Source organism: Salvia miltiorrhiza, chromosome 6, assembly GCF_028751815.1.
Source record: "Salvia miltiorrhiza cultivar Shanhuang (shh) chromosome 6, IMPLAD_Smil_shh, whole genome shotgun sequence".
In the NCBI taxonomy this organism is placed as follows: domain Eukaryota; kingdom Viridiplantae; phylum Streptophyta; class Magnoliopsida; order Lamiales; family Lamiaceae; genus Salvia; species Salvia miltiorrhiza.
In genome coordinates this window covers 20,489,017-20,501,523 of record NC_080392.1, presented here as the reverse complement: position 1 = coordinate 20,501,523, position 12,507 = coordinate 20,489,017, and the positions used below count along the sequence as shown (strand labels likewise).

Sequence of the window (12,507 nt, the reverse complement as noted above, 5' to 3'; positions counted from 1 at the left end):
TAAATAAATATATATAATAAATTCATCATACGTACAGATTAACACTTTGTCTATAAGAAATCTATATATAAAGAAAATATGTATCTAGATGGCCATATTGAAGATGCAAACTCAAATTTCAGTTCCTAATCTAAAAATCACAAAATCTGGTCATTAATTAGGCGGTATGCCTAATATACTCTTTTTACCCGTCGGACCCAGCCCATCATACACTTTTACCCGTCGGATCCAGCCGAACCTGGTAAAAATTCTAACCCCTTAACCCATGCAGTACGGTACACGTGATTCCAGCTTTCTTCCTCTCTCTCTCTCTCTTTCTCTCTCTCTCTCTCTCTCTCTCTCTCCCGTCGATGAAGAGAGCCTATTATCCCTCTCTCTTTCTCTAAATCCAATTCTGTAGCCATGTCGTACGCGTGATTCTTCTCTTTCTCTCTCTTGCCCATGTCGACGAAGAGAGGCAATTCTCCTCTCCTTCTCCCCCCTCTCTCTCTCTCTCTTTCACCGCTTTTGACGAATTTGCAGTGATCCGGCGAGTTTTGGTACAAGATTTTATTTGTTTTTTGTTTGTTTGTTTGTTTCATCTGCTTCATATTCTTCACATCATGATTTCTTCATTCTATTGCTGTTGTTTGTTTACCCGTCGGACCCAGCCCATCATACACTTTTACCCGTCGGATCCAGCCCAACCTGGTAAAAATTCTAACCCCTTAACCCATGCAGTACGGTACACGTGATTCCAGCTTTCTTCCCCCCTCTCTCTCTCTCTCTCTCTCTCTCTCTCCCTCCCGTCGATGAAGAGAGCCTATTATCCCTCTCTCTTTCTCTAAATCCAATTCCGTAGCCATGTCGTACGCGTGATTCTTCTCTCTCTCTCTCTCTCTCTCTCTCTCTCGCCCATGTCGACGAAGAGAGGCAATTCTCCTCTCCTTCTCCCCCCCTCTCTCTCTCTCTCTCACCGCTTTTGACGAATTTGCAGTGATCCGGCGAGTTTTGGTACAAGATTTTATTTGTTTTTTGTTTGTTTGTTTGTTTCATCTGCTTCATATTCTTCACATCATGATTTCTTCATTCTATTGCTGTTGTTTATGTATTTGTGTTGCACGTATAGTACTCATGGCCATACTAGTGCCATTAGTGCAATATACTTGTTATGGTATTATGCATTCTCGTGTAGAGTGCTGCACAAATGGTACTTATGGCCATATTAGTGTCATATATTCTCTCTTATGTAGTGCTGCACGAATGGCACTTATAGCCATATTAGTGTTGTATACGTGTGTAGTTCTGCACGAATAGTACTTATGGCCATATTAGTGCCATTAGTGCCATATGTCTGTGCAGATATTATGTAGTTGAGTGCAGTCATTTGGCCATTTTGAACACTTCCCCGTAGGGTTTAGATGATCCATTTAGGGTTTAGATTATCCATTTAGGGTGCTGTACAAATGGTACTTATGACCATATTAGTGCCATTAGTGCCATCTGTTATTATTATTCTATTTGAATTATGCTTGTTTCTATGCTTGTTTATTTATCACATTTACAATATTTATGCTGCACGAATGGTATTAATGACCATACACTGCCTTGTCTTATGTAGATGGGTGCAACATCTGTTATTATTGCTCATGAAGGAACTTGGGTTAACAATGTTTATGAGGGTGGACGGAGGGAATATATGCCTATACCGTCTAATGGTATATATCATTAATTGATCTACTTGGTAAACTTGAACTTCGTTTAATGAAATATAGCAATGTCTATTGTATGAGATTGATGCGTTGTTTCAGTCTCCTAGATGTAAGGTGATGAGGATGAAGATTACTGATTGTAATGGACAAAATTCGTATAGCCCATTTAAATAAATACTCGTGGTCCAAATAATCAGCCCAGTCCAAAAATCAAGTTAGTTCCAATTTTATTCGGCCCATACGCCAAGTCATTAAGGCCCAATCACGTCAAACCCTACAGAGGGCAACGACTTGGAGGAAAAGGCAGGTAGAGGAGACGATCCCGAAAATATCGGAGCAACTAGGGTTTCACGGACGTCCCGGAAAAACCCTAGCCGTCAAGACACCACACTATATAAGAAAACCAACTAGGTCACTCGACCCAAGCAGTCATTCGTATTCTCAGCTATTCCACTTACTCACGCTCTCAACTCTCTTCGCTTGCTCGATCTCTACGCCTCCACGCTCTTACATTCTGGATTGGGGCTTGCTCTGACCAGTCAGGCAGACCAGTCCGACCGTCAAGATTCACTATCTCATCTTTACTCTATTATTTAATTATCTTTACGCATTATATTCGTTTTTCTTATCAATTAATCCGAATTGTTTGACTGACTTGAGCGTCGGAGGCCCTTCCATCGACACCCCCACCGGTGCTCCTTGAAGGGCTCTAACGTATTTGTGGTTTCAGGTTGCTAGTGCCCGCCGACCCGGACGTGCCCGACGTCCTATTCGAGTGATTGTTGGATCTATCCCCAACAATTTGGGGCCCACCGTGGGGCCCTAGCAATCAAGCGAATCAACGCACTTTCCGTAGATCTCTTCGAGTTAACAATCATGTCGGACGGTCGTGACGGATCTGAAACTCCTGACGCACCCCACGTGGTTGCTCAAACCGATCAGGCTAACCTGGCCGCCCAGGTCGCCGCCCTGACTAAACAGATGAATCAGGAGCGGGAGAGATGTAAGAAGCTGGAAAAGGAGAACGCCAACTTGTATGACCGTCTCGAAGCTATGGAGCCCATCGAGATCATCGAACCTCCCGGCTTCCGAGCCCGAGTGTCTTCCATGCAGCCCTTGGGAGACACACCGATCAGTCGTAAGGACGGACCTAACCATCTCGTGATGGATCCGTCATCTTCGGTAAGAACCCGTAATGTGGTAGGTAGTCAGACTGACCCTGGTCGTGCGACTTTGATTGCAGGTGTTAACACAACAACATCTGCGTTGGAGCAAGTACGGGAACTTGGTCAATTCAACCCGGACACCAGAGCCGCAAGAACACTCCGACAAGATGGAACAACCACCACCGGAGGATAACATGCTCGAACCATCTTCACCACGCCGGGCGCAGCAGTGAGCAATGCCGCCGGTGGAGGTGTACAACCCGCCATACTGGGGCTCAACCAGACGGTCACGCCAACCCAAGTTAACCAACAGGCTGACGGACACGGTCCGAGGGAGTTCACCCAGGACCAGTTGTTTACCAATGAATTCGCCCAACCAACCATAACTGGCCCATGCGCAATCAGAGAGGAAGACTTGGCGAGAAAGTTGGCGGAAATGGAGGCCTTGATCCAGCGAATCCCCGGTGTCCCGGCACCCATCCATAAAAGTTCGGAGAACTACTATGCCGACTCGCCATTTGTGGATGAAATTGCCTTGGTGGAAATGCCCATCAAGTTTAGCTTTCCGAGCATGCAAATGTTTGACGGCACGACGGATCCGACCGACCACATCGCTCAGTACAAGCAAAGGATGTTCACTGCCGCAATTCCTCGTGAATTAAGGCAGGCCTGCATGTGTAAGGGGTTCGGTTCTAGTCTGACAGGACCGGCCCTCCAGTGGTACACTAACCTTCCAAATTATTCTATTTCAAGTTTTGCTCAACTAACAGATATATTTGTGCAGCAATATGCTAGTAGCAGGAAACTTGAAAAGATATCGGAGGATCTATACGCCGTGGTGCAACAGCGTGGTGAATCTCTCCGAGACTATATCAGCCGATTCAACAAGGAGAAGGTGTCCATCACCAACTGCAACATCCAGACAGCGGTGACCGCCTTCCGAAAGGGTCTCCTGCCCGACTCAGACCTATACAAAGACCTCACCAAATACCCTTGTAGAACAATGGAGGACGTGCTTGCCAAGGCATGGGCACAAATCAAGTGGGAGGAAGATCAATACAGCCACCACCGATCTTCACCAAGCAGAAACTCTAGAAGAGACTCCAGGGTGGAAAGGAAGACGAGTGATAGGCGGTCTGAGCCTTACCCGTCTCCACGACAAGAATACCGAAGAAGACAGTATGACCAACCCTACGAGACGCGACCACGTGAAAGGGCCAAGTTACCAGAGTACAACTTGTCCATCTCACCGGCTGAGGCAGTCCTAGCTCTCAAGAATCTAGGCAACAAAGTCAAATGGCCAGAAAAGATGAGGGCACCAGCCGACCAGAGAGATAGATCTAAGTGGTGCGAATTTCATGCCGACCATGGACACCGAACGGAGGATTGCATTGCATTACGATTGGAAGTGGCGCATTTACTCAAAGAAGGTCACCTAACTGAGTTCCTAACAGACAAGGGTCAACACACCCTCAAGCATGGAAATGATAGACGAGACGAGCGCAGAGAAGTCACCCCACCCAACCCGCCAAACCATGAGAGAACAGTCAATGTCATTTCTGGCGGATCAGAGGTTAGCGGGATTACACACTCTGCTGCAAAGAGGCATACCAGGCAAGCCAGGTCTAGCAGAACGAGAGAAAGTGTGACTGGTCAAGCCATGACAGACCAGCCAACCCAGACAATCAGCTTTCAAACTACGGAATCAGACAAGCTTCTTAACCCTCATCATGATGCTCTAGTCATTTCTATTTATATTGCAAATTGTTTAACGAAACGAGTGTTGATCGATAACGGCAGCTCTGCCAATATCATGTTTATTAATGCTTTCAGGGAGATGGGTTTGAACGAGTCAAACATAACTAGGAAGACCGCTGTCCTCATAGGCTTCAGCGGTGAGAGCAAGACAACCGTGGGGGAAATCGACCTTCCCATCTACGCCGAAGGGGTCAATTTGTCAACAAGGTTCCTGGTGATTGATGCCCCATCCGCATTCAACGTCATCCTCGGCCGCCCATGGATCCACGACATGGAAGCAGTCCCTTCCACCTTTCATCAAGTGGTGAAATTCCCGACCAAGTGGGGCGTCAAGGAGATCAGGGGAGAACAAAAGGACTCCAGAGCCTGCTACCAGACTACCATGAGGACAAAACATGCTCAATAGCAATTACAGGAAGAGGGTTCGTCCTACACCAAGACGGACCATTCACCACAACTAGAGCAACATGTGCAGCATGGCCAACCAAACCATCCCAACAAGCCCGACAATCGAAAGCGGTCTGCCAGCTTTGCTGAAGAAGAAGCTGTGGAGATAGACGAAATCCAAATCAATACAGACTATTCGGATCACAAAGTCCGGATAGGGGCACAACTTGACCCCAAACTGAGAGAGAAGCTTATTTTATTTCTTACTGAGCATTATGATTGTTTTGCTTGGTCCCATGAGGACATGACAGGGATTGATCCGAGCATTATTGTTCACAGGTTACAGGTAGACCCACATTATCCACCAAGGAAGCAGAAACGAAGGAAATTTGCTCCCGAAAGAAACCAGATCATCAATGAAGAAGTCACAAAGCTTCTACGGAACGGACTCGTCCGGGAAGCACACTACCCCGAATGGCTGGCTAATGTGGTGGTAGTGAAGAAAAAGAATGGCAAGTGGCGCGTGTGTATCGACTTCACAGACCTCAACAAGGCGTGCCCGAAGGACTCGTTCCCTCTACCACATATTGACATGCTAGTAGATGCGACAGCTGGCCATGAGCTGTTGAGTTTCATGGATGCATACTCTGGATACCACCAAATACGGATGCACCCTGACGACGAGGAAAAGACGTCATTCATGACCAACATAGGGCTATGGTGCTACAAGTATATGCCATTCGGATTGAAGAATGCTGGAGCAACGTACCAACGCCTAGTCAACAAGATGTTCGGGAGATTAATTGGGCATACGATGGAGGTCTACATCGACGACATGCTCGTCAAGTCTATCCAGGCGAAGGATCATATTGATCATCTCAGACAAACATTCAGCATCCTAAGGAACTACAATATGAAATTAAACTCTACTAAGTGTTCATTTGGTGTAACTGCAGGGAAATTCCTAGGCTACATGGTGACACAAAGAGGGATAGAGGCCAACCCCGCTCAAATTGATTCAATCCAGAGGATCTCTTCACCGACGTGTGTGAAAGACGTCCAGAAGCTGACTGGGAGGATAGCCGCACTTAGTCGTTTTATATCAAAGTCATCCGAAAGGTGCAACCCATTCTTCAACACCTTACGAAAAGCCAAATCGTTCGAGTGGACAGAGGAGTGCGAATCCGCCCTACAGGAACTCAAGAAGTACCTAGCCAGCCCACCATTTCTAGCTAAACCAAAGGATCATGAAACCTTGCTGGTCTACTTGGCTATGTCCGATACAGCCGTGAGTGCGGTGTTGGTCAGGGAGGATGATGGAAAGCAATCTCCAATTTACTATGTGAGCAAGTCTCTTTTGGATGCAGAAACACGGTATAGCCAGTTGGAGAAACTAGCTCTCGCATTGGTACACGCAGCTAGAAAGCTACGCCCTTATTTTCAGTGTCATCCAATCCAAGTCATAACCACCTATCCACTCAAGGCCATTCTCCACAAACCAGAACTCTCAGGACGACTGACCAAGTGGGCGGTGGAGTTGAGCGAGCATGACATAACATTCAAGCCACGCACGGCTCTTAAGTCTCAGGTATTAGCAGATTTCTTAGTTGATTTTACTCCTAACCTTACCATGCAGGCCGACAAGGAACTCTGCTGCATGACCGAGCAACCCGACCAAGTCGAAGCTTGGAGGCTATATGTAGACGGGTCCAGTAATATGCGAGGAAGTGGACTAGGTCTTGTCCTCATCTCCCCACTAGGCGATGTGGTGGAGCAGTCCATCCGCTGTGAGTTCAAAGCCACCAATAATGAAGCAGAATACGAAGCCATGCTGGCCGGACTCGGATTAGCAAAAGAAATGGGAGTTAAGCGAATCAGCGTGTTCAGTGATTCTCAGCTCGTGGTCAACCAAATACAAGGCGCTTACCAAGCCAAAGATGCTAAGATGGTCGCCTATCTGGGCAAAGTCAAGGAACTTCAGTCCAGCTTTGAGGAGTTCACCATAGCCCAAGTTCCGAGAGGAGACAACAGCCACGCAGACGCCCTCGCCAATCTTGGGTCGTCTATCCAAGCCGCAGAGCCCAAGACAATCCCGATCATCTGCCTCAAATGGTCCGCCATTCGGAAAGACAAGGAGGACCAGGTGGTGGAAGTATCACCCGAACAGACTTGGATGACCCCTATAACGGAATACTTGGAGCATGACAAGATACCCGATGATAGGAATGAAGCCCGCCGACTTAGGGCGCAGGCCGCCCGATTCTCCATTATTCAAGGTAAGTTATACAAACGTTCTTTTACCGGTCCATACTTAAAATGCATTAACCCTGCAGAGGCGAAATACGTCTTATCTGAGTTGCATGAAGGGGAGTGTGGAAACCACTCAGGTGGAAGAAGCTTGGCACACCGAGCATTAACCAATGGATATTATTGGCCTACCATGAAAGCAGACTCAACCAACTACGTCAAAAGATGCGATAAATGCCAACGGTTCGCTCAAGTGTCACACCTACCCCCGGAACCACTGACCGCCATCACATCACCATGGCCTTTTATGAAATGGGGGATGGATATCGTGGGTAAGCTACCTACAGCACCTGGACAGAAGGTATACATGCTAGCCGTGACAGATTATTTTAGCAAGTGGATCGAGGCGGACTCATTCCACCAAATACGAGATAAGGAGGTCAAAAGCTTCATCTGGAAAAACTTGATTTGTCGATATGGGGTGCCAAAGGAGATCGTCACAGACAATGGATCACAATTCATCAGTGCAGAATTCCAAGACTTTTGTAAGTTTTGGAATATCAAGCTGAGCTTCTCCACCCCAAGGTATCCACAGGCAAACGGACAAGCAAAGTCTTCCAACAAGACCATCATGAACACTCTCAAGAAGAGATTGGAAAAGGCTAAGGGAAAGTGGGCAGATGAACTACCCGGCGTGCTCTGGTCATACCGAACGACCACAAGAACTTCGACAGGAGAAACTCCTTTCTCATTAGCCTACGGAATGGAAGCAGTCATACCCACTGAAAGTGAAGTGCCTACCGCCAGGTACGAGCTCACCACAGACACCGACAATCAAGAGGCTATGTGCCACGAGTTAGACCTACTCGATGAGAAAAGAAACAAGGCGAACATCAGACTTGCCTCATATCAACAAAGTGTTGCCAAGCACTACAACAAGCACATTCGTACCCGAACATTCCAACCAGGTGATTGGGTACTCCGAAAAGTATTTCAGAACACCAAGGAAGCAGGAGCAGGCAAGCTCGCCCTAAATTGGGAAGGTCCTTACCTGATCACTAAGGTAGTCGGACACGGGGCTTACAAGTTACAAACGATAGACGGACGCGACATCAACAATAGCTGGAATGCCATCCATCTCAAGCAGTATCACGTCTAACTCTACACTCCTTTACTTTTTTAGGTCTTACGAGACCCACCCAACTTACTACACGATTACTGACCTTTCCATGCAGGTCAGAACTACATTTGGGCTTGATCCCTTAAAAGGGTATGTAGGCAGCTCTACGGAGCGCAGCCCCCCCACCCCTACCAACCAGTCATCCCTACCATACATACTGCACATCGACTTAGAGTTTTTAGCTTAAGCAACAATTAGCCACACGCTACATTGAAGGGACAACCTCGTGTTACAACACATACCCCAACCAACTGAACCAGCCCTACGTGCACTTAGATAAAGTGGGGAATGAGCGTTACAGTTGGCACAACCAAATGGATCACAACTCGATTAAATATTAAGGGTAAAACCCCAGGAGGCCGGCCAAGCCGAAAAACTTCGAGTTACATAGTAGAGTAGACTAACTATAAGCTTGGCTATCAAACTAGCACAAGCTCATACTAGAGGAGAGAATACTAAGGAAAATCATCCACATAGAGTAGACTCATAGGCACACAGGCCCGAAAGCTCTAAAAGTTAAGATAATTATAAGTCTATTACAAAACCAAGTCAAGTTTGCAGATAATGAAGCACAGTCATCAATCAGCAGAGGGGCCACCAGTACCCAAACCTCCAAGCGAAGCAGCAAGATCCGCAACCTCGGCAGCCTCCTCAGCTCTCCTCTCCATCAGCTCGGCATAAGCCTCAAACATCTTGGCCGTGTTCCAAGTCCCAGCCCGACCGTCCAAGTAATCTTGAGCCATTTGGGCCCTAGCCTGGACCTCCCCCTCAGTACCGACAAACTCAAGCTTCTCCGTCAAAAATGAAACCGTAGAGTTAACGGCCTCAAGCTGCTCCTCCAAAGTCTTCGCCCGATCACCTGCTAGGCGCTCAACATCAAGTTGAGTTTGCAGCTCTACCTTCAAACGTGCAATCTCCTCATCACGACCCTTCAATATGTCGTCCAAATCAACCCGCTCAGTTCGAAGTTTCTTCACACTCTTCTCCAGCTCTCGGATCCTCTCCGACAAATGAAGCACGCCCTGCAAACCCTACATAAGCAATAGAGATAACATGAATCAGCAACTAGTCACCCACACTTGAAACAAAAGAAAAAATGATTGAAACTAGTATAACTCCTACTCACCAGAAAGATATGGTCGACAGTGGCATCAGGGGCACCAGACTTCAATCCAACCAAGGCATTGCGGTCCTCCGGCCAAAGTAACTTGCCCAACTCCTTGCGGAACGGGCGGACATCCGCATATGCAGAAGCATCAAATGGAAAGGTAAGACGAATAGAGTCACCAGCCCAATCAGCATCATCAACGTCGTCGCGCCTTCTTTCCTTGCCCTTTCGAACCGGCGAAGTAGAGACCGGAATAACAGGCGAAGAGCGGACCGGAATGACTGTCTCGCTGACCTCGAGATCACTAGATACCTCGGTCACCTTTTTTTTCTTCCTTCCCGCACGCATCTTCTCCAACGCAGCATCGGGCCCCTTCATCTCAAACCGATAAGACTTCGACATGACACGTTCTGCAAAAGCCCGTTCCTTTACCGTCAGTTCAGGTATGATCTGAGAGCCTTGTCGTCCGTATAAAGTTTCCAAAGACGTAGACAAAAAGACCATACGAGGCGGAGGGCGAGTCGACAAGGAGACCGTACCTTCTGAAGTAAAGGAAGTGCCCCTCCACAGCGAACTTTGCCTCAAATTATCGTCAGACAAGATAACCCGCCAATCACGAGCCTCCTCGGGATAGCTCAAGATTTGCTTACGTCTCTCTTTGACACCCAACCGGACAGTAGGATAAGGAAAGTTTTTCAGATCTGCAAAACAATGAAAGAAATACTTATTAAGTCAATGATGGTAGACAAACATACAAATATAGTTCACTTCAACACTCACTAGCAGAACTCCAAGCATAAGGTATCTCAGACCCATCAACCAAACCCAAAGCTTCACAAGATACAAAGAAATACTTCTTTTTCCACCTTGCATGCAAGGTGTCAGCACCCAAGATCAAGGGTGACCTGTTACCCCTAACCTTCAACATATACCGACCAACATCACCTGGATTAGATGCCAGATGATAAGTTTCTAACACCTCAGCCAATGTAATATCAATGTTGTTAATTTCCCCAAACACCTGCAAAGCCATCAAAACACGCCATACAGTCGGCATCAACTGACTAGGAGAAATCTTATGGTAGTCGCACATCTCGACAATCAATCTAGGAAGTGGAAGACGACACCCATCTTTAAACATCTGAACATACATGCAGGTCCACCCGGGCAAAACCCAATCAGCTCGCTCAGGGCCTGAAGGAGAATGCAAGCTCACCCAATCTGGTATGTCGTATGATGCCCGGATCTCTCGCAAGTTAGCCAGCGTCACCAATGATGATTCATTCTTCTTAAGTATGATGTTGTTAGGGCGACCCCCATCAATCATATCATCGCTATCCACCCCGTTACCAGCCATGTAGTCAGGTTCCCCAGAGCAGTCAGCCATGCTCGGAGCCCCACGACTACAAGGCACCCCAACAGGCACGTCATCACTATCTAAATCGACAACTCTACTCGACGACTCCATAGAAAATCCTCGACTACGAGACATGTCAACCAAGCTACATAAAGCAAAGACGCCAACCAAGTTTACAATAGACACACACAACAATAGACGAAAGATAGAAATGGAGATATCACACGTGACTAACCAAGCATACCCTACACTACTAACATGATACATGTAATGGCATTGACAAACGAAAATGAGAGCTATCATATAGCACCAACCCAACATGTCAAACATGACAAGCACACATATATCCATACTTGAACAAATAGAGATATCACACGTGACTAACTAAACATACCCTACACTACCAAAATGATACATATAATGGCATTGGCAAATAGAAATGAGAGCTATCATATAGCACCAACCCAACATGTCAAACATGACAATCACATATATACTCATGCTTGAACAAAATAAGCATACTCCCAATAAACAATTAGATTACTATCTACTAGAGGGCCAACGGATCAAAAGGAGAGTTATATAAACGACAAATCGATCAAAGAACGAAGCAAATAAATAAGCATGCTTGGAATACTCATAAAGAACGTGGTAGAATATAGAGACAATAAACCGACCTTCTCAAAGCTTCCAAAAATCCTCTCTCTACGTCAAGTACTCCCAAGCCCCATTCCAAAGCTCCAAAAGAATTGTGTGAAAAAATGAGAGACTTTCTCCTCTTTGTCTTATTATATGATGTTTGTTTGTGTGGATGTTTCTTTTTTGACAGATGAAATAGGAGTATGATCTTGGCAGTCGTTTCACTTCGTATATTCAAATTGCAAGAGAGTGTAGTATTATTAGTTGGGCAAAATAAAAGTGACGAGCTAAAGTTGTCTGCCAAACTTAAACATCTCTGCAAAAAGGGACTGTCATACTTTTACTACTCCAACAATTCACACGTTTATGGTACAAAGTACATAAAAAAAGAAAGGAAATCCATCTATCTACACTACCTAGCTATGTCAGCCAACACTGCTCCTATCCAAAAAGAAATGGGCAGCTCACATGCCAGTTGAGCAGCAACCAAACCAGGCAGGCTAAGCTTGATATGACTCGACAGCAACACCAGCAAGGTCTTCATGCGGATACATGACTCGGACAGCAACGCCTACCAACCAAACGCCTGCTAGCCAAACACCACTCAGCCAAACCAGACAAACCAACCAGACACCTTCCACACAACAATCATTTGGGCAACATCCATACTAACCCAACAAGGCAAGCAAACATATCCTCCATCTATTCAGCAACAAAACAAATGCATATCTTCATTTACTCTTAAAATCATGGAAGTCACACACAAAATATATATACATATATATATATATATATAATCATGCTAGAAGAAGATGAAGCGAACCTCTGGACACACACACAGATCGTGAGGAAGCTCCTTTTCTTCCTTCTCGGTCGTCGTCTCCTCCCGACGCCCGGCGAACATCGCCGCCTCCGGCCTCTGAATCGTTGCATCCGGCCTTCGAATCTCCTTCGGATCTCTGGCCAGATCTAGC

At 46.3% G+C, this 12,507-nt stretch overlaps 1 protein-coding gene across 1 annotated transcript; it reads right to left on the bottom strand.

The window, feature by feature from the left end:
- Positions 1-9,007: 9,007 nt before the first annotated feature.
- On the bottom strand, positions 9,008-10,261 carry LOC130990627 (uncharacterized). Its single transcript, XM_057914849.1, has 2 exons — positions 9,556-10,261; positions 9,008-9,460 (listed from the first exon to the last, which is right to left on the bottom strand). Exons 1-2 carry the CDS (start codon positions 10,039-10,041, stop codon positions 9,008-9,010), a joined length of 939 nt encoding a protein of 312 aa, XP_057770832.1. The 5' UTR covers positions 10,042-10,261.
- Between the last annotated feature and the right edge of the window lie 2,246 nt (positions 10,262-12,507).

What these genes read in the sequence shown, in the direction of transcription:
- LOC130990627 (XM_057914849.1), bottom strand. Translation starts at nt 10,041, where the DNA reads ATGGTCTTTTTGTCTACGTCTTTGGAAACTTTATACGGACGACAAGGC. An exon ending in CTGTCGACCATATCTTTCTG is followed by an intron (nt 9,461 to 9,555) that starts GTGAGTAGGAGT and finishes TTGCTTATGTAG; the next exon opens with GGTTTGCAGGGCGTGCTTCA.